General features: G+C 42.2%; 2 protein-coding genes across 3 annotated transcripts in view; one reads left to right on the top strand and one right to left on the bottom strand.

Annotated features, from left to right (window-relative positions):
- Window positions 1-6,735, top strand: part of PUS10 (pseudouridine synthase 10) — a 28,849-nt gene extending 22,114 nt beyond the window's left edge. For both annotated transcript variants that reach the window (XM_048937690.1, XM_048937691.1), the window contains 7 exons: window positions 1,891-1,947; window positions 2,859-2,935; window positions 3,041-3,096; window positions 3,222-3,339; window positions 4,506-4,648; window positions 5,263-5,362; window positions 6,361-6,735. In XM_048937690.1, coding sequence (XP_048793647.1) covers window positions 1,891-1,947; window positions 2,859-2,935; window positions 3,041-3,096; window positions 3,222-3,339; window positions 4,506-4,648; window positions 5,263-5,362; window positions 6,361-6,399 — 590 coding nt within the window. In that variant the 3' untranslated portion in view covers window positions 6,400-6,735. The remainder of the gene's footprint in view (window positions 1-1,890; window positions 1,948-2,858; window positions 2,936-3,040; window positions 3,097-3,221; window positions 3,340-4,505; window positions 4,649-5,262; window positions 5,363-6,360) is intronic.
- Window positions 6,736-6,861: 126 nt separating this feature from the next.
- Window positions 6,862-23,650, bottom strand: part of REL (REL proto-oncogene, NF-kB subunit) — a 35,709-nt gene continuing 18,920 nt past the window's right edge. Inside the window, exons 5-10 of the mRNA XM_048937689.1 lie at window positions 17,797-17,937; window positions 13,016-13,120; window positions 12,503-12,715; window positions 12,073-12,141; window positions 11,877-11,951; window positions 6,862-11,261 (exon numbers count right to left, since the gene is read on the bottom strand). Coding sequence (XP_048793646.1) covers window positions 10,459-11,261; window positions 11,877-11,951; window positions 12,073-12,141; window positions 12,503-12,715; window positions 13,016-13,120; window positions 17,797-17,937 — 1,406 coding nt within the window. The 3' untranslated portion in view covers window positions 6,862-10,458. The remainder of the gene's footprint in view (window positions 11,262-11,876; window positions 11,952-12,072; window positions 12,142-12,502; window positions 12,716-13,015; window positions 13,121-17,796; window positions 17,938-23,650) is intronic.

Here is a 23,650-nt window from a genome sequence, read left to right as displayed (position 1 = left end):
CATCACCACCACACTGTAAAGGCAATGGCTCTTCCCCCCAGAGTGGCCCACGCATGGCTCAGCAGCAGCCAAACCTCAGCGCAGTATTAACTGTGTGTTGACTGAAAGCAAGGTTCAGGAGGGCAGTGCTGTGCAGCGCTGACTGAAGTGATGGCAAACAGCTATATGCCTTGTGATGCATTGGCTAAACGCAGGGCTCTGAACAGTGGAGAACACACAGCCGTGCTTTCTGTTTTGATGAAGGAGTTGGAAAATAAAATAATAGAATCCTTAGAGAGAGTGGGAAGGGATCTTTAAAGGTCATCTTGTCCAACTCCCTTGCAGTGAACAAGGACATCCACAGCTAGATCAGGTTGCTCAGAGTCCCATCCAGCCTGACTTGAATGTCTCCAGGGAGGGAGCTTCTGCCGCATCTCTGGGCAACCTGAGCCAGTGTCTCACCACCCTCACTGTAAAAGACTTATTCCTTATATCTAACCTAAATCTCCCATCTTTAAATTTGAAAGCATTTGCCCTTGTCCCATCACAACAGACCCATAAAGAATCTGTCCCCTTCCTTCTTAAAGCCTCCATTTAGATACTGAAAGGCTGCTCTGAGGTCTTGTTGGAGCCTTCTCTTCTCCAGGCTGAACAGCCCTAGCTCTTAGCCTGTCCTTATAGTGGAGGTACTCCATCCTTTGGATGGCTCTCCCCTGGAGGTGCTCCAATAGGTCCACATCTCTCCTGTACTGAGGATTCCACATCTGGTCACACTACTCCAGGTGAGGTTTCACAACACAGAGCTGAAGGGCAGGATCTGCTCTCTTGCCCTGTTGGCCACACTGCTTTGGTTGCAGCCCAGGATACAGTTGGCTTTCTGGGCTTTGAGAGCACCCTGCTGGCTCATGTCAAGCTTCTCATCCACAAGTACTCCCAAGTCCTTTTTGACAGGGCTGTGCTTTCATCTCCCAGCTTCTATTAATAGCGTGGTTTGCCTTGACCCAGGTGCTATAGACCTTCCCCTTGGCTTTGCTGAACCTCATGAGGTTCACTTGGGCCTACTGCTCACGCCTGTCTGGCTCCCTCTGGATGGCATCCCATCCATAATTAAGGGTCTGGAACATGTTTTGTACAAGAAAGTCCCAACTCAGAAAATTCTGCTAGTGTTACAGACGTAACCAAGAGCATGGGAAAATTTTCTCACTGTTGTTTTATTGCTACAGCGTGATTGGAGAAGTGAGGGATAACAAAAAATAGGCGATCTTCATGTGCTCTTGCATGTTCCGTGTGGGGGAAAAAAGTGAAACAGGTTTTCAAAGACCCTTTGGAGCAGAGCTGCGAAGCTACTTTCTAGTTCAGAGTTTGGTGTTCCCCTTCACTCCTTCAGGCAAAGCTTAAAGGTGGAAGGGATTTGACAAAGGAAACTAAATATGCAGCAATTCATAGATTGAATACAGGAAAGAAATACACAGAGGTTATCTTTCTGTCTGAGTTTTCTTCTGTCCAGGTGCATATGACTAGCAGAAATTTCTCTGAAACCCATGGGTGTAGTTAGGATAAAAAGTTGTGTTTTGGATGAAGACAGCTTAGTTTGATTTTATTCATAGAGTTGAAGTATCTGGGTTAGACACGAACAAAAAAAGTGGAACTCCTTTAGGATGGTCCTGCTTTGTTGGGCGGATTCAGGTTTGTCACATTCAGGCCAAAGAATTAGGAGTTCTTCAAGAAATTTGTGAACCTGGAGAAATAAACAGTAACTGTTCCCTGATTTGTTCTAATACAGTGCAGGCTTCATTTTATTAACGTAACTATTTCTAGTATATTTTAAAGTAGTTTAGAATATCTCACCTTTTCAAAGCTGTGGTGGGTATTAAAATGTAAAATAAACTTCCTTGTTCAAATCTGTTATAGGCTTTAATTTTTCTTCCTCTGGAAGAGAAGACGTGGATGTGAGAACACTAGGCAATGGTAAGGCTAGAAACATCCTCAGTAGAGCACGCAAACAAACAAAATGGTTAACTGAATTAACTTAATAGACCTTGCTGAAGGCTAAGTGCTTAAGTTGACTAGACATACTTTGAAATTTTATCTTGGATACATTTTGGTGATGTTTATGTATTTGTTCCTAATGACTGAACCATTTCACAAAAAGAACTGAAAAAGTAGACCTTTTTCACTGTCCTGGCTACACAGATGCATGGAAAAGCACAACTGGTTAGAAGTATTTTATTTGCTTCCTATTTTTATATCTTTTGTGTCAGATTCCTGTCTTGTTTTCTGTTGAGCCCCTGTACTTTGCTTCACTGTCACTGGGGAAGACTCTGTTTTTTTTGAACTTGGCTGCTTTTCTAAAGGTTGGTATTGGAAAATATGCTGAATCTACAATCCAGAGGAGAGAAGAAAAAGTGAAGACTAACAATGATGTGTTCTAGTTGCTGACTGATTTGTAGTGCAGTTCTTGGCACTGCTTATAGTGGGGATCATCCCTGGCCCTGAGCATAGAAAGTGCAGCTCTTGCAACAGATGTTTAGCTGAGGGAGTGGGATTTAACATCATCTTGTGCCTGGGCATTGCTATAGGTGACAGAAAATAAGCTAATTAACTTTTTTTCTTATTTTATTTTTTAATTAGCACAGACTTCTACAAGATGCCTTCTGGGAAGTAGTAATTTGCACTTATTGCTGATACTATGGTTTAATAGCCAAAAAAGTCCCTTAGTTTCTTTCCTTCCATCTGATGCTACATCCCTAAACCCACAAGTTCTTATCCCTCTTTGCATAACAGCAGACAATTTTCACACCTTCTGACCTTACTGCATAAATTCAAACATTAATTTAGAACAATATGTTTTTATATTTTATGATTGTGCATGTTTCCAGGAAGGCCTTTCGCAATTGAGCTTGTGAATCCTCATAGAATACATTTTACTGCTGAGGAAATGAAGGGACTTCAGCAGGTAAATAATTTGCACCTTGTGGAATTCGTAGAGTATGTATTTCTTCTCTAGCTGAGCAGTTTTCCTAACTGATTCTTTTTTTTTTTTTTTTTTTAAATCTCACAGACAATTAATAACTCTTCAGACAAAATACAGGTCCGAGATTTACAACTTGTCACCAGGTCAGTATTTATCATCACTGGCAAGGGATTGTAGTGTGATGCTTTGGGAGTTTTGCAAGCATTCTTGCTCACATCATTATAAGATTATTTGTATGGTATGTGAGCAATTAATTTCTTTTGTTTAGAGAGGCAATTGGTCGTATGAAGGAAGGTGAAGAGGAAAAAACAAAGACCTATAGCGCCTTAATATGGACAGACAAAACAATACAGAAAGAACATATTGCATTTCTAGATAATATCAAGGTACGTGTAGCTCTTTTTGGTAATTTATGTAGTGCCTTTCCTGGTATCTTAGAGGAGAGTTTATATGAATGCACTCATGGATGTATTTCTTTCTCTGTTGCTTGTTTTTGATCAAGATTCTAGGACTTTTGTACCTCTTTTCACTTCCCCCTTCTCAATCATTTCGTCATTGCCATGTCAGCGCTACAGTTGTTTGTTAGCCAAGACAAATTACCGTATAATGTTAGCCTTTCAGTAGACCAGTTAGTAAAAAATAATGGAAGAGGGGGAATTCTGGCACTCCTGTCTTTCTCTCAAATTGTGTGTTAAGTAAAAGGAATGGTGGTGGTCTTGTTCTGCATGTTCTAAAGCTGTTCTTTCACAGCTGCAGCAGTTAGGAGTTTGTAAGGTCTATGGAAACTAGTGCAAAAAGACCTAACCAAATGCTCAGTGTGACAGGTGGGCTTTGCCAATAAGAACTTCCTCCAAATGTAGGTCAGAGAGGCGATGCTGGTGAAGGAATGTCGTCAGTTTTTGTAGCATTGCACTGTTGCCTACAGGCTTTGGCCATGAAATGATTCTCAGCTGTGGGCTAAAAACACTACAGTTCAGGATAACAACTGTTGTGAGCTGTTTCTGGTGGTGGTTCGTTGTTTTTTTTTAAGCACGCCTACCCACTTCCTGAAAGGTTACTTTTCAAAGTGCATCTCATCTGGGGAAGCGGATGAGAATAGGGAATGAGCTTTTAAAAAGTCTATTGTGAGATCGTATTTCAGTTTGTTTCTTCTAGCTCTCTCTGTTGTTTCTAAAGCTGTGCTTTAGGTAATGCATTTTGTGTGGGGGATTTTTATTTTATTTTAGATCGCCTGAGGCTCTCAGTGTGACTTTAAATCCTGGAGTTATTCCAACAAATGACCATTGAGATTGCAAGATTATTCTGTATTTGTGATTCCATTACACTGTCTTTATATGAGACCTTCTCATATAGCTTTTGAGATGGCTGTTCTTTTTTCCTTTGGTAAACATAAATGAATAAATAAATAAATAGTCCTTCCATGAGGAGATTTCTCAACTTAACACAGAGTAAGAAGAGATGTGATTGCCTAATGCTCCATGTGCCTTTACCTCAGTCTGTGCAGGATGTTGCATGCTTCCTTCCTTAGTTATTTTCTTACCTCTTGTAATAGGAATTAAAACTTGACCAGAAGACACCACTCCGGGTTCTTCATAGAAGGCCTCTGGCTTTAAGATGTCGAATCATTCACACCATGAAGTCTGAGTACATAGATGAGCATCACTTTCGCCTGCATCTGAAAACACAAGCAGGAACGTATCTTCAGTGCTGTTACTCAACACATCAATGTTGGTTGTTGATTAGGGTACTGTAAGCAGTGGGAAGTTTCTTGCTTTTACCTTTGCAATGTTTCTAAATCTGCTCTTCAGCAGTCTCATGTTGCTAATGTTTGTTTTTATGTCAGAATTTCACATTCAGTTGTGGGGTGGGTTTTTTTGTTGGTTTTTTTTTTGTTTTTTTTTTATGACTACTCTGATAGCTCTAAAGTGTGTGATATCTATATAAATGTATTGGTTAAAGGTACACTTAAGCCCCTTTTAATTCAAGTGGAAAATTTTTACCTTAGAAAATAGCTTTTCCACAGTACTTAATGCCCTGTAATGCATACTGTGGATTGATTATACTCAGAAGCTTAGCCATAGTTGCCACACACTTTGGAACAGGACATAAAATAGAGACTGATAATACAATTTTTGGCAGCGGAGTCAGAAGCCAAGAATGAGCAGTCCTTTAAGGCGGGCATGGGCTTAGCAGATGTCCATTGTCCTCTCCCCTCCTCTCTTCTTCCCTCTCTTTTTTTTTCTTTCTTTTTCTTTTTTTTTTTGAGTTCTTTGTGGTGAAACAGACCTTTCCTTAACCGCTGTTGTTAGCTATGTTAAAGAATTTGTGCATGGAGACTTTGGAAGAACAAAGCCAAATATTGGCTCCCTGCTGAACAGAACCACGGACATTCTGGAGTTGGACGTAGAAGTGAGTTGTTCATTCTTTTTCACTTTCCTGGAAATCAGTAATGTAATTGCATTTGTGAGGTTCTTTCAGTGAATTTAGTCTAACTAAATCAACATTTCTTACCACAGTTAATAGAAAATTTGACATTTATGCAAAGACTGTGGTTTGTACCGTGCTGCCACGTGCTTTTGTCATGTGGGATTTCCTCTGCTGAGAAAGGGGAAGGATGAGAGGATGTACCTTGAATTCATGACACTTATTATTAGTATCCATTGGAACAGAATCTTTTCTTTTCGTATTATGTTTACATCATTTCTTTTGAAAAAGGAGTTGGATGAAAAATAGGAAAGAGTTGACTTCCTCTTTTACCACTGGTTCAAACTAAATATAAGCATTCACTTAGCAGAGTCAGATTGGGTAGATAATAACCTGTAACTACAACATTTATTTTGATTAAAAGAATGTATGTTGTGATTTGAATTTAATATTGAACCTGGTGGTTTTGCAAGGTCAATTTAGAACATAAGTTTTCACTTCTGGTAGCCAGTTATCAACACGCTTGTTTTAATATATTTCCAGAATACTGTCTAAATGTTACTTCTTGCAGAACAGACTTGCAGATTTTTGTGTATCTTTGGTAGGATAATACAGAAAGAGAGCTTGCAGAGGACACTTCAGTTAGCTCTGAAAGCAGGAGTGCCTAACTTGGCCAAGGCTGATAAGCATTGCTCTCACACGGCTCACACTTTGAACTAGCAGCTGGCAGCTGTAGTACAAGTAGTTGCAATTCTACTTTGTAAAAAAAGCCTTGCTCCCAGAAAATGCTCTACAGACACTCCTGAGGCCACTGGAAGAAGGTGGGCTGTTTCCTGCCACTTTCTCCTCCTTGTCACATCATGTCTGTTTACTGTTGCTTTCCAGCATTAACCTGTAGCTGACAAGCACAAAGATGGTATTCTATCAATAGGAAGAGACTTGCCGAATCTGCTGATCTTTACCTTCTTTTCCTGCTCTTCTAGTCTGTGGACATTGACTGGCCTCCAGCCCTGGAGAATTAGCTTCACGAGTTGGGATGTCACACAGCAGCTCCCCTGTCTACTGAAGGCTGTACAGTACTACAACTTGGTTACAAAGTATTTTTGTTGAACATTTGGATCATGTTGATCTGCCAAAGGACACTGCTCCTTTGATCAACTCACTCAGGTGGTGGTCATTCAATATCTAGCTTTTTAAAAATGTTCTTCTCTGCGTACGGCGATTTTGGCAAGCTAATGTATTGATAACAAATCTTTTAAAAATCTGCAAAGAAAAACAAATGGTGTGCTGAGTGGGTACAACAAATGTGCTTAATGCAGTACTGTTTGAAATGTTTAATTAAAAAAAGTTAACCAATACAGCTAGATTTTTTAATTATTATTATTGCTTTTATATTTAATGCTGCAGCTTTCTGATCTGGGTGCGAACAGTACTGAATCACCTGAAATGCAGCTCTAACACTTTCTGAGCACTACTCGTGCAGGGCTGTTAACCAAGCCCACAGGACAGTGCCTGAAGGAGGTGTTCTGCCCTGTGCCAGCTGCTTTTTGATCAGCGTTGGTTTCAGAGATGGGCAGATGTGCTTCCCACAGCACTTTTCAAAGCAAGAAGAGTTTCCAGATAAGAACTTTGCACTTAAAATCAAGTGTCTCTCATTTAAAAACACCAGTGATGTTTTGTAGAAACTCCATTTCAGGTGTTTGGCTCCTCAGCAGCTCTTTAGCTGAATTACAGGCCTCTTCAAGCATAGGATTTCCCTGAGTCACCGTCAGGCTGGGGATTCCTGGCAAAAGTGTGTGGTGGAATCCTAGAGAAAAATAGGGATACCAAGAAACTCAGGAAATTAAGGTTTGGACTTTAAGGGCTCTTCATTAATGAACATTTCAGAAATAAAGGTTAATTATTTTTCAGGGAAAACAGTGGGAGCAGTGAAAGATTACGGAGATGTTACCGTGAAGTCAGTGGTGCCAGGACCTCACAGAACAGCTAGGTGGTAACTGCAGGTGAAGGCTCAAAAGGCCCATGTAAAAACTCGTCTTGAAAAATTAGCCTGAATTTTACATACTCTGTCATGGGCTGTCAAAACTTTCCTCGTTTGTTTTCCTAGTCCACAGTGACATAAGAAAGCATAGGAGTTGTTCAGAAGGTCCCATGTTTTAAATGCAAAAATGAGCCATGATTCAGACAGCAAGATTCTCTCAATTTCAGTCATAGGGCTGTTATGAGAACTGATCCTAGGAGTAGTTGTCTCATACATAAATCTTTGCCCAGAATGGAACTGTTGTGAACGATGGATAGCTTCAGAAACTATTCAGGAAAAAAGGAAAAGAAAACTTCAGGCTACTGTGTTATTTCTGTTATTTCTATGTTAGGGGGAAGTTCTTTACTAGGAGAGTGGTTAGGCCCTGGAACGGGCTGCCCAGGGAGGTTGTGGATGCCCCGTCGTTGGACGTGTTCAAGGCCAGGTTGGACGGGGTCCTGGGCAACCTGATCTGAATGTGTATGTTTGGTGGCCCTGCTAGGCAGGGGGGTTGGAACTACATGATCCTTGGGGTCCCTTCCAACCTGGGTGATTCTGTGATTCTGTGATTCTTGACACAAATGGTGTATCAGTTCTATACACTGGAAACACACGTAGGCTGGACAAAACAGACATTAGAAGAGGTGTCCCAAAGGGGAAATGGTGCTAACTGGGACTTCTGCTCCTGTTACAGTTCAGAGACACTTCATCTTGTTTTCAAATGTAAAATACCTACTTGTGAATACTCCAGTAGGACATTTCCTAAGAGTAGTAAGAGCAAGATTTAATTTTGTTCTTGTGGTAAACATGAAACAGTAGATGTTTTCTAGCAGATTATGTGTAAATGCTAAAATCTAAGAGCCAGTGTTCCTTATCATATTTCTTCATACCAGAAGGACTTGGATGAAGCTGTTGTACTTCTCCAAGTAGCTGCTCACCCAAAGCAAACCCCTGCTGCCCGAAGCTGTGCCAGTAGCACAGCCTTGGCTGAACATGAGTGCCTCTGTCCTCCCTGTCCATCAGTCATGCTACTGTGCCACAAAGAACCGCCAAGTGCTGAGGATTCCTTACTGCACCGTGGCCAGCAGCAGTTGTGAATGTAACGTAAAATACTCTAGGAAGACCCAGGACAAGCAACCCAAATCCCAGCAGCTCTGTGTGGCTTCTCTAACATGTCTTGTAGTGTTGCAAGGCTGAGAAGGCTGAAGAAGCTCAGGACTCAGTATAACCAGTTCTTTAATTACCAAACCAACTTGTTTACAAAGGAAAACAGAATTTTGAAAATATTTAATTATACTGTAAAAACAAATTGTGCTATAAAGAGCATTCTATAAAGAAAATGTTTACATTCAATAAACTTAAACATTGAGAACTTAAAAAGGAAGAACTGAATAAATGACACATTGCAAGCGTTCTTTGTACCTCTTTCGTGCTCCCGGAAAGGTGTGTTGCAGGAGTGAGAAAAACTGCTGTAAGTTTGGAGTTGGGTACATGGGGTGACGGGGAGCAGTTTTCCAGACTTCATTTGTACACCGTGGAAGAGCCCCTTCTGTCAGACCCGTGAAACTGATGTAATGCCTTACAGCTGCAGCACCTCATGGCTCTGCATGCAGTGAATTACTGCACTGAGTAATTGCTGCTTTCCCTTAAACCATGGAGGTTTTTGGAGTTCCTTTCTATCTGGTGTGTGACTGTACATCTCAAGTGGCTTTTTGTCTTGTGGTTGTGGTTTCTGTTCCCTACATATCCAAGCGTGCTATTTATTGCTTTTTTCCATGGTGCACTTTTAGATAGCCAAACAGTAAAAATTAGGTTCTTAAGCCCTATCTGCCACAATAACCAGCCGTATAAATAAATACACTGATATATTTCTTGCTGTGATGCCTCGTACATCAGTAGTAAAATAGCAAAGCCCTAACACAGACCTGAGTGCCTTACCTAGCCAGATAGCTACGCGAGGTGCCACTGGACATCTCATGCCTCAGGCCTCGGAGTGGAGACTGGGAAGCTAGCAGAAGAGAGGAAGCTCTGGTTCTCGATACCGCGGACTGAAGGCTGTTTTAATTGACACTGATTGGAACGGCCTCGCATTGTTCATACAGCACGTTTGGGTGGGCTGCATTTCACCTCTTCCCATGAGGGCTGGTAGGGAGCCAGACCTGAGCCTTTCAGCAGTCACTTGCATAGCAGGAAACTGCTGGGCCGTCTGAGGAAGGAACGGGCAGGTGCTTTGACTGCATTTCTGTAGTTCAAAATAAAATGCACATCGTGGCTACGCACACACACACACCAAACAAATTCCGGAGAAATAACAGCATGCTCCATTCCTAAAGCAACAGGGATTTGTCATTTAAAATAGTGCACTCGGGATGAAGTGCAGAGAAGTCCTTACTTTCTGCTCATTCTTCTGTGCAGTGATGCATTTACAACAGAGCTGGACTATTTAAAAACTCAAACCTTCCGGTCTTTAAAACATATCTAACAATGACATAGTCATTAAATTTCTTTAGAGTAAATTTGCCTTGAAAGCAAATGGAATGTGGTGAAACATGGAAGAAAAAAATAAAAAATCAATGCATGATTTTGTTTTAGGAGAAAAATATTTTATGTGAAAGAGGGTAAGAACCCTAAATCTTTCAAGCAAGATGAATAAAATATGTTAGGTGAGTCTGAACTAGAGTGCCCACGTGCAGTTTTTTCCTAGTTTGTCCTTCTGAAATGTTAATTTAATTTCTGTAGCAAAATGTTTTATTTTTAGACAGTATTAACCCTGTGAATTATTGGAAATCTGACCCTTCTGAAGATATCAGCTTTTCTTCCCAATGCTTTAAGTATTAGTAATTCCTTTTTCCAACACCATACAAATGTTTAAGAAGAGCTTTGAAGCTACAGCACCCCAAATGCTTCTTCATGGGCACCAGTCGACCAGTTGGGCTGATCGATATATGTATAACTTTAAGTTGTATCATGAGGTTTGCACAGTAGCATTCTGAAAGAGAAAGCAGAAGGGTGAGTTACTCCTTGGAAAAGCTCTATGTGCCTGCCTCAGCCTGCTGCTGGCTCAATGGTTATAGCTTTGTAGCATGTTGGTGTCTAACTGGAAAGACTGATAGAGCTCATCAGTGTGGACACCATCGGTGTCGTAGAACTGGTCATCTGTAAGGGTGAGGCTGTTCTGATGGTTCTGGAGAGGGTTGGTCGATAGTCTTGAATCACTTAAAACTTCTTGGTCTAGAAAGCTGCTGTAAACTGCTGTATCAGCTAAATTTGGTTGTGAACTGAAGGCAGTGCTGCCAGGGGCTGCCACAGGTGGGCATGTTGCAGGCACCTGATGGAGCTGCTGCCTGTGGTTGCTTACGTTTAACACCTGAGTATACTTTTCAAAGTTGAGACTGGTGCAGTTCATGTCACTGGTCTCCATGTTGATGATGCTCGCAGCAGTGGCACCGGCCTGGTGACCGGCGTGGACGATGCTGCTACTGGAAGCACTCTGCATGTCTGCAGCTGACACCATCGCTGCTCCCATCCCATTTGTGCTGCCAAAATTCCTGTAAAAACTGGAATCCTTCTCATCGGGCCAGTTCAGTGGGTTATCGTGGAAAGCCGGGACAGAGCTACTGCCCTGAGCACCAGGCTGAGGCACTTCTGCTGTGAAGCTGTTGTGCGGGTGCATGCTGAGCAGGCTGCTGGCTGAAGGGGACGGGCTGTACAGCTGCTGCCAGCAGGAAGGGAGTGTGTCCTGCTTCCCAGGGCCAAGCTGCGCAGGCTGGGTGGGCATCTGGCTGCACGCAGGGTACATCTGACTGGAGCTCCCCAGCGTTCCTAGCCCAGGCAGCATCAGCGTAGGTGAGAACATATTTGGCTCTGTGAAAAGGAAAGATATTACTGAATTCTTATACCATTTTTTATGTTAAGTTACAGATGGTTAAAAAAAAAAAAGCAAAACCAGTGCTAGCTCAATGTGATTACATGTGGACCAGCACTTGCTTTAATGCTGTCCAGGCGCACTGTACTTCTAGACAGCTGCCTTGTTCCCCTTCTAAGAGAACAGCTTACATTTAAATAAAGAATGGTAGGCTTACTTTACAGGAAGAAAAACCTTGAGAAAATATTACAGGTTCCAAGCAAAGAGATGGGGAGGCCTCATGTCTGAGCCTTATGTCTGAAAGAAAGTGTCTGAACCTAGCGAAAATCAGCACCTAACTAAAGCTACATTTAAGTAGCAACTAAAGCAAGTAATCCTTAAATAGGCTTCTAATGTAATTTTGATTTCATTTAAATTTAATCTTTATGTTGAAAGCACTATAGTGCTCTCCTGGGGAAAGAGAAAGTTCCAGCTGAGGAGTAGTGAGAGACTGTACTGCTGCTGCCTTGGGAACTTCAGTGCTCCCTCCTGAAAGCGCCAGCCTCTCCCCTCAGCAGTCAGACACTGCTGGCTTCCATCTGCTGCTGGATTGGGACACGCGAGCAGAAATTTACCTTTCTTAATCAGCTTTCCTTCAGGGTTGACAGTGGGGATAGGAGCCGCTTTTGGCCTCTCTGTCACAGCTGATCCTGTGACAGAAGAAAGCATGAATTCACTTTGAAGGTTTGCTTCTAAACAAAATGATTCTTCGTAACTGTTAAGTTCACTCAGACCAAAAAAAGAAAAAAAGAGGCTGAGTATTTTCCTTACCACAGTCCTGTATGAGCTTTTGCCAAGCCAGCGTTGATCTCTGCCTTTTTGCTTTGTTACCATACGGATCTACAATGAAAGGAGCGGGATGAAAAACTGTTAATTAAAATACCTTTGGAAATAATTTGTGAAAAGAAGTTTCTAAAACTTGACTAGTGGCTCCCTGTTGTAGTAAAATGTATTTAAAGAGAAATATTTGAGACATGGCTATACTCTAAAAAAACGAAGAAGTGTTATTAACCATAACTCTTGATATTTTCACTGAAAAAGAGAGCAAATTGGCTACTGCTAGTTTTAGAACAAACTCCAAAATCTATGTTGTAATAATAGTATAGACTTTTTTTTTAAACTCAGTAGGTTACTGTTCATTGTCAACAAGAATTCTGCACTGAAAACAACCTTTAAGGAAGCCAGCTAATGGGACCCATACCCTTTTCATCTGGTAAATATCTGAAATCCATTGGTTCACTGACTTCCTGGTCTGAAGGTCTTCGCAACTGCATCTTCACCGTGATGGGTTCTGTGATGTCTCTGAGGAACGGCGGTGTTCTGAACACAATTGCGACCTGGCGATGAACATCAGCTTGGGAGAAGGAGCCTTTTGCCTCCCAGTTGTCCAAGACAAATCTGACTTCTATGTCATCTAGTTCATTAGAAATAAGATCCTTGTTAAGCTGAAGAAAACTGAAAACTTGCAGCAGCAGCAAAGGTGGGAAGGGGAACAAAGAAAGGAATCAGACTCCAAACTCAGAGCCAAATTAAATGGTTTGACTTTAAGGCACAGAATATTTTTCAGAGGTATTTAGAGCTCCTGATCCTGGAATTGATTCTGCTCAGCTAAAAGCAGTCCACTGCCATAGGAGTACAGTGGAGAGTTTCAGTTCCTCAGCTAGAAAGTGGAGTGTTAGCCATTTGGAGTAAGGGAAGTCCTAGCCAAGGTTACCTTTTTGAACTTTGTCACACAGAAGAAAAATTTCATCTCCTCCCTTTACACTTCCACAGTTCTTATTCACACGACAAATTCTCAGTTCTGCTGTGTTGGGAGCTCCTGGAAACAAACAGACAAGTTTGATCATAAATAATCACTATAACTTTGTCACTATTGAAGGGGAGGTGCTGGTAATTAAATGTACATAAAGGGAACACAGCAGCTGGAGGAGCGTAAATCCACACCAAAAATGTCAGTCCAGCAGGGCTTGATGTTCCACGCAAATACAGTGACAGCAAGGAAACGTGGCTCTTACTGCTCTTGATCACTTATCTCAAACAGAGATTCCAGCACAGCTGTGCCGCTCACTCTCTGTAAAGGGCCACCTTCCTTCCCCTTAAGTGGGGATGTGACGCTCCCTAACTGTTCTAGAATAGTCTCAAAGTATTTTCCCACATGACAAAGTTGTGCTCAGCACTTCTGCCCTTCTTCAAGCTGTAGAATCAGAGCAGTTTTCTGAGTGACTGGTTACAAGTTGCAGTCACACTTCTCTGGAAAATGCTGGGCTAGCAAGTCAAGAAAATCCCCTCAAGTGTGCAGTTGTAGTTCTATTCACAGCTTTATCTGGCAATCAAAACTCTCCTCTCTTACCCCATCTAGGCAGTTGAAAACAGACCTAGGAGCCTAACATTCAAAACTGCTGGAAGTTGAACCCCAGACTCACAGCATAGTTCTGGCAGAGCACTGCCCTCTGCACAGCCTCTGATAGCACTGCAGATTGCAACAAATGAAACACAACCAAAGTTTGCACACTGTGTCTTGAACAGCCTGGTTGCTACACCAAAGCCCTGACCAGTACAACTCCTGCGTCTGGCTCAGGTCAACAACAGCAGTCTGCAGGGTAAATGCAGACAAAAAACTGAACGAAGGAACAACAGGTCCCTCACCATTTTGTGGGTGGTGTCACAATTTATTTAAAAGGGCACTAATGTCACAGTATAATGATTCATAAGTGTTAAAAAAAATAAAAAAAAGCCAGAGTGAAAGAACTCCCTAGACCTTCAAGTAAACCTCCTTTGCATATATGTTCTGTTGGTGCTTTCAAGTATACGAGCACATACCCATTTTAAGACCCCCTATCCATTTAACATACAAAGTAACTGCTATCACAAGTGACCATATTCCTTATTTCCTGAATCATTTCCTGCTCTCTAATCCCAACAGAACGAAACTACACTGTCCTGCAATGTTCTCCAGTTTCATTACATCAAAACTCCCAACTCCAGATGTACTTAAATGCCCTTCATCTGATGCTGCAAGGTAGGCCCTGTCTGGCTCCCTGCTCCACGCACAGAGATGAAACACAGAACACAAGGTGTCACACTCAAAAAATGGAAAATCTACTTTGGAAGATCAGTTTAAGTCAATCCTTGCCTGACATTACTTGGCCCTGTGTAGGGAACCTGCAGCACCATACAGGCTATGTTCAGAACAGAGCTCCTGGTAACCTTGGGCCAGAGCCCAGGGACACAGTTGCTGCCTGCACTATTATCATCATCCTCATCAACACAAGTGGGTGCTACAGCCTCACTGACCACACGACACTTCATTTCTGTATGAATCAGAAACTTCGAAGGGAGGGGAAAGAAAACCATACCAGAAGCAGTACAGGATCATATGGCTGGCAGTGTAGTTGTTCGTTTATCAAAGGAAGAGTAAATTAAGAATTGCAAGGAGAAGCTTAATTTTACCTTGGTTTCACTTCGGTAAGCTTGAACAGCACTCTGTGCTTTCTAACAGGCTTTAGGGAAGGGGTTCTAACCTGTGGTTGCTGGTTTTTGTTTGTTTGTTTGTTTCTGTTAACTACTGTAGAGGAATCTAGAAGGGAAAAGGAAAGAAACCCCAACACTGGCAGACGCCCCGCTGCCGTCAGCCTGAGCGCTGGGAAGGACAGTGAGGGAGGTGGGAGCCCAGAGGGAAGCTGCCTGCGGGGCCACTTGTGCCACCCTGCTCCCACGCCCGCCTCCCCACCTCTTCAGCTCTGCTCAGTTCCTGTTCCTTAACCCCCGACAGCATGTCCTCAGCAAGCACATGCAACTTGTCACAGACAAACTACCATTTTCAACAACAGCATGAGAACATGCTCTTCCCAACTTCTCAGAAACAGTAAGCTGCTTTCTATGACTCTTCCCAAGAGTTTTGGGGGTGGTAAGACAGACAACTTGGGAGATTTTTGTTCAAAAGCAGCTAACATTATAAAATAACTGAAAACAGAAACTGCCTATCATAATGGACTTCGTAAACTTTCAGTCTCTGCTGACATCACTGCTTCTACATTATATTCCAATTATTCTTATTCATGTCTGCTACCCAGACTGGTGATAGAGAATAAAGAAAAGACTGGATTTAAAATCTGAACATGATTTTCAGAGAAGCTCTAAGTATGTTTTTGCTTCTGATCTCAATAAGGCTGCAAAAGCTTGAAATAATAACACAGGATTCCCAAGCCCAATGTACTGTACATTTTTATCACTTATCCAAAGTGGTAACCTGAGTTTACTCAGTATTCTATGACAGAGCTGATTTACAAAGGCTTTCTTTATTTGTTTTTTTTTTCAAGAAATTCTGCTCATTTCAGACAAGAGCAGCATAACTTCTGTGATTTCGTGGTTGCAGTTATGCACTATTTACACTGCTGCTATGTTACATGGAGGATTTTAGATACCTACAGTGAATCAGAATCTGCCCACATATACCCACATTAAAACCCAAGCTTCCCCTCTGTGCAGCTGCCATTTCAGCAGCTTAGCAAAGAATGACGTCAATCAACACAGACGACTAATTGTGATTTGGCATTTTTTTAAATGGCATCTGAGATGTAGCTGCAAATCCTGTGTATCGACTCTTTCTCAACCCAAATTATTACTACAAGTGTTCTCAGCCAATTTCAATTTCTAGGTAATTCTAGATACACAAAAAATGCTGGAGTTCATATTAAACATTTTCATAAAATAAAAGACAAAGGGTGGTGATCAACGGCTCTGTGTCCAGGTGAAGGCCAGTAGTGAGTGGCGTCCCCCAGAGGTCTGTTTGAGACCGGTGCTCTTCAACATCTTTATCAATGATGGAATTGAGTGCACCCTCAGCAATTTGCTGATGACACCAAGCTGAGCAGTGCAGTCGACACAATGGAAGGAAGGGATGCCATTCAGAGGGACCTCAACAAGCTAGAAAGGTGGGCCTGGGTGAACCCGATGAGGTTCAGCACAGCAGAGTGCAGGGCTTGGCACTTGGTCGGGAGGAATCCCAGGCATCCATACAGACTGGGAGGAGCGGTCCTTGAGAGCAGCCCTGCAGAGGAGGACCTGGGGGTTCTGATAGATGAAAAGCTTAATGTATGGGAACTGCTGAGTCACGGCCTGAACCTCTGATTGATCACCTGAGGCGAGCAATGAGTCAGCCAGAGGAGCACAGGTGAAGGCAATTCACCTGTTCTGCCTGGCTCCACCCCTCCTAGACCTATTTAAGAGCTGGATACCAGTGGGAAAGGAGCTCTACTGGAGAGCTGCTCTGCTGGAGTTTTGTGGGCCCAGGATACAGGTAAGCTTTCTGTCTATTCTCTTTTTGTTATCATAATCTGCTTTGCCTAACACTCTTGTTGATTTTGTAATTATAACATCTTAATAGTCATTGATTATACATTCAATGTGAGCCAGCAGTGTGCTCTTGCAGCTCGGAAAGCAAATGGTGTCCTGGGTTCCATCAGAAGAGGGGTGGCCAGCAGGGACAGGGAGGTGATTGTTTCTCTCTGCTGTTTTTGAAGCCCCTGTGTCCAGGTCTGGGGACCACAATACAAGAAAGACAGGGAGCCATGGGAGAAGGTCCAAAAGAGAACCACAGAGATGTTTACAGGGCTGGAGCACCTCCCCTATGAAGGCAGGCTGAGGGAGCTGAGCTTCTTCAGCCTGGAGAAGAGAAGGCTGCGGGGTGACCTCATTGCAACCTTCCAGTACCTGAAGGGAGCCTACAAAGAGGAGGGGAAATGGTTTTAAGCTGAGGGAGGAAAAATTTAGGTTGGATATCAAGAAAAAGTTCTTCTCTAATAGAGAGGTAAGGTGCTGGAACAGACTTGTCAAGGGAGGCTGTAGGTGCCCCGTCCTGGAGATGTTCAAGGCCAGGTTGGATGGGGCCCTGGGTAGCCTGGTCTGGTATTAGGTATGGAGGTTGGTGGCCCTGCCTATGGCAGGGGGGCTGGAGCTTGATGATCTTTGGGGTTCCTTCCAACCCAAGCTATTCTATGATAATGCTTATGTGCACATCACTGAAATTCTGCATGTCAATAGTATAAAATGCAGATCTCAGATTAAGCTGTATCTTCTACTAAATAACAAATCTTCACCTTAAACACAGGAGTACTTTCACTGCAGAAATAAAAATCAATGCAAAAAAAAAAAAAAATTTTGTTGATCATTAGCTCCTCTGCTATTCTTCTCCAAAAGAAATCCACCGAACACTGGAAGCCAAAATCCTCAACTGAAGTCATACGGAAGTCAAGTTTCACAGAATGTAGAAAGTGGTATTAAGAAGAGGTGTGTTGTACTTCTGCATCCTTCTAGATCACAGCCAAACATTCTCTACTTAGTCTGTCTACGCTGAAAATAGCAATAGGATACAAAAGTGCCTCCGAGTGCTAGTGAAGAGCTCAAAAGCTCAGACTCTGTCCTGGTGTTTTTCATCTCAAAGTGAGGGGGAGGGAAACACGAGAGGGGAGCACATTTGACTGAGTTGTTACTTACTGTTGTCATAGATAGGGTTGGAAATCAAAGGAGGAAGAGCTAATGTGTAGTTGCCATGTTCATCAGGGAGGAAAGCTTGGAAACAGAGGCGGACAACGTTGAGATCGTACTCATCAATGTTGTGCAGCTGCTCCTCAGGCACTGAATAGCAAAAAGAAACACAAGACTGAGAAATAGGCTTCAAAAACAACAATTAAACAAAGTAATTCTTTAAGAATCTTTAAGAATCTAGTTATGTCTCCACCAGTAAAAGAAATTATCCAATTTCTAGTTGTTGCCAAAGCAAAGGAAGTGTGTCCATAGCATTCTACAGTACTATGCATGAATAAATTCCTTGTATACAAAAAAACACTACAAAAAAAAAGTCTTAATACTTTTCTTTGATCGAGCAAGACTAAATCTGAAGTAAGCAATAAAAACTTCCCTTCAAAGAAGTCAGTCGTCATGTTTCTACACAGGTTTGTTCTTTGACTGCATTATCCCATGGGTGAGTTCAGATGAGACAAACTGAGCCTCAGCACAGCTGGCCCTGAGCAGCAGGCACCAACCAAGATCCTCCACCTTCACTGTCCTCTTTTCCTGGTCGTAAACTTGTTCCTTGTGTCCTCCTTGCCTACCAGTTTCTTTACCTCGCCTTCCAGACCGGTTTCATGTATTTATAGTTTTGAAGTCATTCTCTGGATGCATCTCTGACTTGCGCATAATGATATTTAAAAAAGGAATGCCCCTGGAAAAAGAAGTACTTCAGCACAAAGAACTCCTAGGATCTAGCTAAGAATTTGCAGCAAGTGAGAGATTTCTGCTGCGTGACAACAGTTATTTTCCTCTAGAGACTGAGATGGAAAATAATCCAGTTCTTGGGACAAGGATGAAGGTTAAACCATACAGGCTATCCACACTTTCCCAGCAAAACCAGTATCACTCTTGAACCTGGGTACAGTGATTAGTGGTGTCTTTATGATATCCTTCTCTAATCCAACGAGCAAACCCTAGCTGGAAATAATGTTTCCTCATAAATTCCTTTCAGTGTAAAACACAGTAATAAATAACCCCAGCTCAGCATATCAGTTTTGTTCATGGGTTTACTTATTTTTATTTCAAAACACAGGACCTAGGATATAATCATCAAACATTCAATGTACTCCCAGTTTCCATGGGTAATTGGCAGAATAAACATATCTGAAATCAATGTTTTTCTTTAAGGCCTGACATTAAATTATTGTGTTAACACTCAATGGTAGCAAAATGAGAATCTGATTTAATTTCATTTAAGTAGAAGCACTAGTAATTAAAATCACTTGAAGCAGTTTTCTTTTCCAAAATTGCTCAATGCAGCAGTCCAACATACTCATACTCTTTATAATTGCCTAAAGTGAATGTGCATCGAGTCAGCAGATCACAGCTTCTGAAGTTCACTCCCTCTCCAGCCCTTTCAAAGGCCTCTTGAAGAAAAAAAAATTAAATGTGTTTGTGATAAGAAGCCTGTGGATCGCATTATAGTGATTAGACTGCAATGTTCTGACCTTTAGCATTTATCACTGGGTTGGTCTCCACCCTGCCATGAGTGGGATTCCGCAGTGCCCACTCAAGCGATTTCTTCCTTTCACCTTTTGATAGTGTGAAACAACCAATGCTGAGCTCAGAATACTTTCCACTGGCATTTTTACTCTTTCTTGTGTTCTGAATATCCCCGTTTCTCAGTAAAAAGAAATCGAATCACCTTTCTGTTTTACAAGCCTGCAATCAGCAGTCTTAAGACAAATACTGGTCAGTTCAAAATTAAGCAGCAACTATGTATGTAGTCCCAAAAATGCTGGGACCCAGGGAAGTTCTGTCTGCGTGAGCTCTGCAGGTTTCTGTTCGGCTCTGTTACCAGATATGCAGAGTGAAGTTTTGTAATCTCGCGTACTTCATTAGCTGAGCTACTAACTTAATATAACAGCATTTGTAGAAAGCAAGTTTTCTCCGCTGCTACAGTTTTTTAAGTTCTGTGCTTTTAGTGGTGACAAACTGACAGAAGCCCATCTCAACCCCCAGCCCTGCACTGCGCCATGGATCCCACCACAGAAGTATCACTGGGAACACAGCAACCAGCGCTGCCTCACTGGGGGCAGAACACCCAACACATGCACTTACTCCAGAAAGCCAGTGAGTCAGTAATGACACAGCAGCTGTGATGTTCACCCCCTGTCATTCTGTTGACCTTTCCCCTTCAAACAAATATTCAAACTCTAATAATTTTACTCCACAGCATTTGCTCTCAAGGATGCTACAGACAAGCCAGTTCCTGGTGTAGGTTCTGGTGATTTCTCCCTTCAGGTGCTCACAGCTGTGGAGAAGGTAGCCAAAACACACCTGATGGTGACTATCAGCAAACTTATGTTAAAAATACACTTGACAATATCTTCACATTTAGATGAGCTAATAGGTAGTTAGGAGGTCTCTGAACATCAACACTGCTGAAACAGTTCAGCATGTTGTACCCCAACTGCCTCTTGACACACTCTGATTTAGGGGGGGAAAAAACCGTGTTCTCTACATCAGAGCTTGCACAGGGCATTATCAGATGTTTAATGTTAATTTGTTCCCAGCAGCTCAGATGACTCTGATCCATGCTTAAACACTGTGCCAGTAAGCAATTAGCTTGCAGGGACACACAGGCTTAATGGCTTGTGTTAGTGAATTTTACCAGCCATTATTGAGCCACAGAGCCCAAGCTGTAGTCAAATTTCAAACCTCTTAAAAACGAAATTAAGTTCCCAACAAATCTGTTTGATTGCTTGATTCAGGAAAGGTGAAACATCCCAAAAATTTCAAGATATAGAACTACAGCGTCATTAAGATTGGGAAAGACCTCTAAGACCATCAAGCCTGACCATCAACCCATCACCACTAAGCCATGTCCCTACACGTCATCTATAAGTTCCTTATGCCATCAGAGATGGTGACTCCACCACCTCCCTGGGCAGCCTGTTCCAATGCCTCATCACTCATTTCTGAGAATAAATGTTTCCTAATATCCAACCTGAATCTCCTGTGGCTGTTCCCTCTCATCTGCTCACTAGTTGGGAGAAAAGGCTGACTCCTACCTCACTACAATGTCCTGTCAGGGTGTAGAGAGCAGTGAGGTCTTCCCTAAGCCCCTTCTTCTCCACATCAAACAACCCCAGCTCCCTCAGCCGCTCCCGATCACACTTGAGCTCCAGAACCCTCACCAGCTTTGCTGCCCTTTCTCTAGATGTGCTCCATGGCCTCAATGTCTTTCTTGTCATGAGGGGCCGAACCCTAACACAGCACTTGAGGTGTGTCCTCACCAGTGCCAATACAGAGGTGCTGGTCTTGCTGACTGCACTACTGTTGACACAAGCCAGGTACACAGAGTTGCTGTGACCAAAGTGCAAGACCTGGCACTTAATCTTGTTGAAGTTCATACGACTGGCCTCAGCGTATTGATTCATCCTGTCCACATCCCTTTATAGGGCCCTCCTGGTTGAGAGGACAACCAGGTATGTAAACTGAAAACTTACTGAGGGTGCAATCAGTTCTCTCGTCCAGGTCATCAATAAAGACATTAAACAGGACTGTAAACAGATCTACTGTAAACAGTTCCTTGTATTGCAGCAAAACACATGGCTCTTAATTTGCATGTCCTTATAAATGACTTCATAAATTATAAAAACCTGCAATTTCAGAGAGGAAGTGCTCAGTCAAGACTGATTCCTCTTGGGCTATTTTTGCTCAGATGAGAAGAACATAACAGAAAAAAAAAGGAGAACAAGACAGCTGTGACTCCATCTTGTGATGACACACTTAAAAATACAGAGGCTAAATTCCATGCTTGTATAAAGATGCACACAGCTTTCATCAATTTCAAAACATATTTTGTTCACGCCTAAAAGATAATCATCCAAAGAAAATAAAATGTTGTTATTTTTAATGAACGTCTAATTCTGCTCCCTCTGAAGTCTATTTGAGAGTAACCACAGACTTGACCGTATGCTGGCTTACATCTTGAGAATATTAAAAACAAACAAAAATGAGGCAGACGAACACAATGACTAATGCCTGGAGTATGGCTATACAGAGGATGGTCGTGCCATTCGGGTTATTTCATTAACTTCCACACCAAAGGAGAATGGACAGCATTAAACCAGACAAACCTAAATTTATTCAAGTTAAGAAATGCTGCTAAAGGTTTGTGGAGGAAACCAACCATGCAAGCTTCACATATGTAGCTTTACTGAGATCAGTGGCACTACACACGTCAAGCAGAATGACTGCAAAACGCAGCACATTTAGAACAGATGCAGCAGAAAAGGCTCAAACACAGCACATGGATACAAGGAAGAAGTACTCTGCTTCTGGCAGGAGTCCAGCAGTTCCTCTTCTGAATTCTAGCTGTGTAGTACCACACCTTATTACCTTGGTATGAATCCACAAAAGAGCTGCGGTCCAACCTGCAATCTAGGCTTGTTTCAGTGATGGCCCTAACAAAAAAAAATATCCTTTATCTGGCTAGAATTCATCTTCTGTAGTTATCCATGCAAACAGAAGTGAATGAAATAATGTTTGTAAATACAGCTATTTTACAGGGGGAATTAAAACTTTCGAAATTATTGCTTCACAACTCAAACACATTGAAACGAAAATAATAATATTAAGAAGATTTGAAAAGAAATGAAACTGTCTAAGGCAATTAGGGGGCTTGATACCACAAAATCCACAAAACCACAACCAGCACAATGATAAAAGAAAACTAACATCACTCACCAAGATTCTGGCAACAGGATTTATAAAATAGTACCTAAAGGCACAGGCGTCTGCCTGTCTCTGGGCAGAACTGGCTGTCCAACCAGCAACGGGGTACAATAACTAGCAGATCCTTTCTTTACAAATTTGTGCACAGCTTCTCTAGGAGTAATCATGATTGCCCAACCTAACAAATCATTGCCTTTAAAATGATTCTTTACTCTTTTACCTAATAGCAAAAAGAGAAACCCAGTACAGCCCCACTGCGGGCACAAATCATGAGCTCCTTCCAACCCAGCTGGCCAACCCAAGCAGCTCATGCTACACCAGAGCTATGGCTGTCCTGGACTCACAGATCTTTGTTGCTGAAATCAAGGCACCTCATTGGGTTTCTGCTGAATAAGAGAAGAACTTGTGTTTGCCTCTATAGCACAACGCTGAAGACTTCAGAGTCCAATTCACCAATAGGCAATTCCAAATTCTGGCACAAAATTAAAGATGACAACAGCTTCAGGCCTCCTATTTATGGATCCCCAGTGCTTCTCGTTACTTCAACATCCAAAAAGACCAGTAAAGTACCATTTATCTGATGAAATTACTAGAGAATTAAAGGTTCTGATGTTTACTCATGAGGTGATGATACAGAGAAAGTGAAAGTTTATTTTGAGAAATGACGCTGTGTTTGGTTTTGACCTAAAATGCGATAACTGCTTGGACAGGAGATTCTTCTTCTACAGGCCTTCATCCAGCTTCTAGACTAATGATGCCAGAAGCTTCTGCAGTGGGTGGAGATGGAAGCACTGCAGCATCTAAGTGTAACTTACACGGAAACTTCCAGGGCAAATGACATGGTGTGACACATTTAGAGAGGGCTGCGCTGAGAACACCAGTTCAAACTGCAGAGGACATCGTGTGACCTTCACTTTCAAGTGGGGGCTGCGGGGGAGTATGAGCAACGTTAGAGCTCAGCCAAGGTGAATGACCTCCTGCAAACGAAAGTACCTCACCACAGAGACTGCTCAGGAACTAACATCATTCATGATCGCGATGAGCTGTATTCTACCTCTTTTCTTACACACGCAGTGCTTTTTAATTTAGAGATATG

Source organism: Lagopus muta, chromosome 2 (assembly GCF_023343835.1).
Source record: "Lagopus muta isolate bLagMut1 chromosome 2, bLagMut1 primary, whole genome shotgun sequence".
Lineage (NCBI taxonomy): Eukaryota > Metazoa > Chordata > Aves > Galliformes > Phasianidae > Lagopus > Lagopus muta.
The sequence above is the reverse complement of the archived record's forward strand: the minus strand, read 5'-3'. Positions and strand labels throughout refer to the sequence as shown.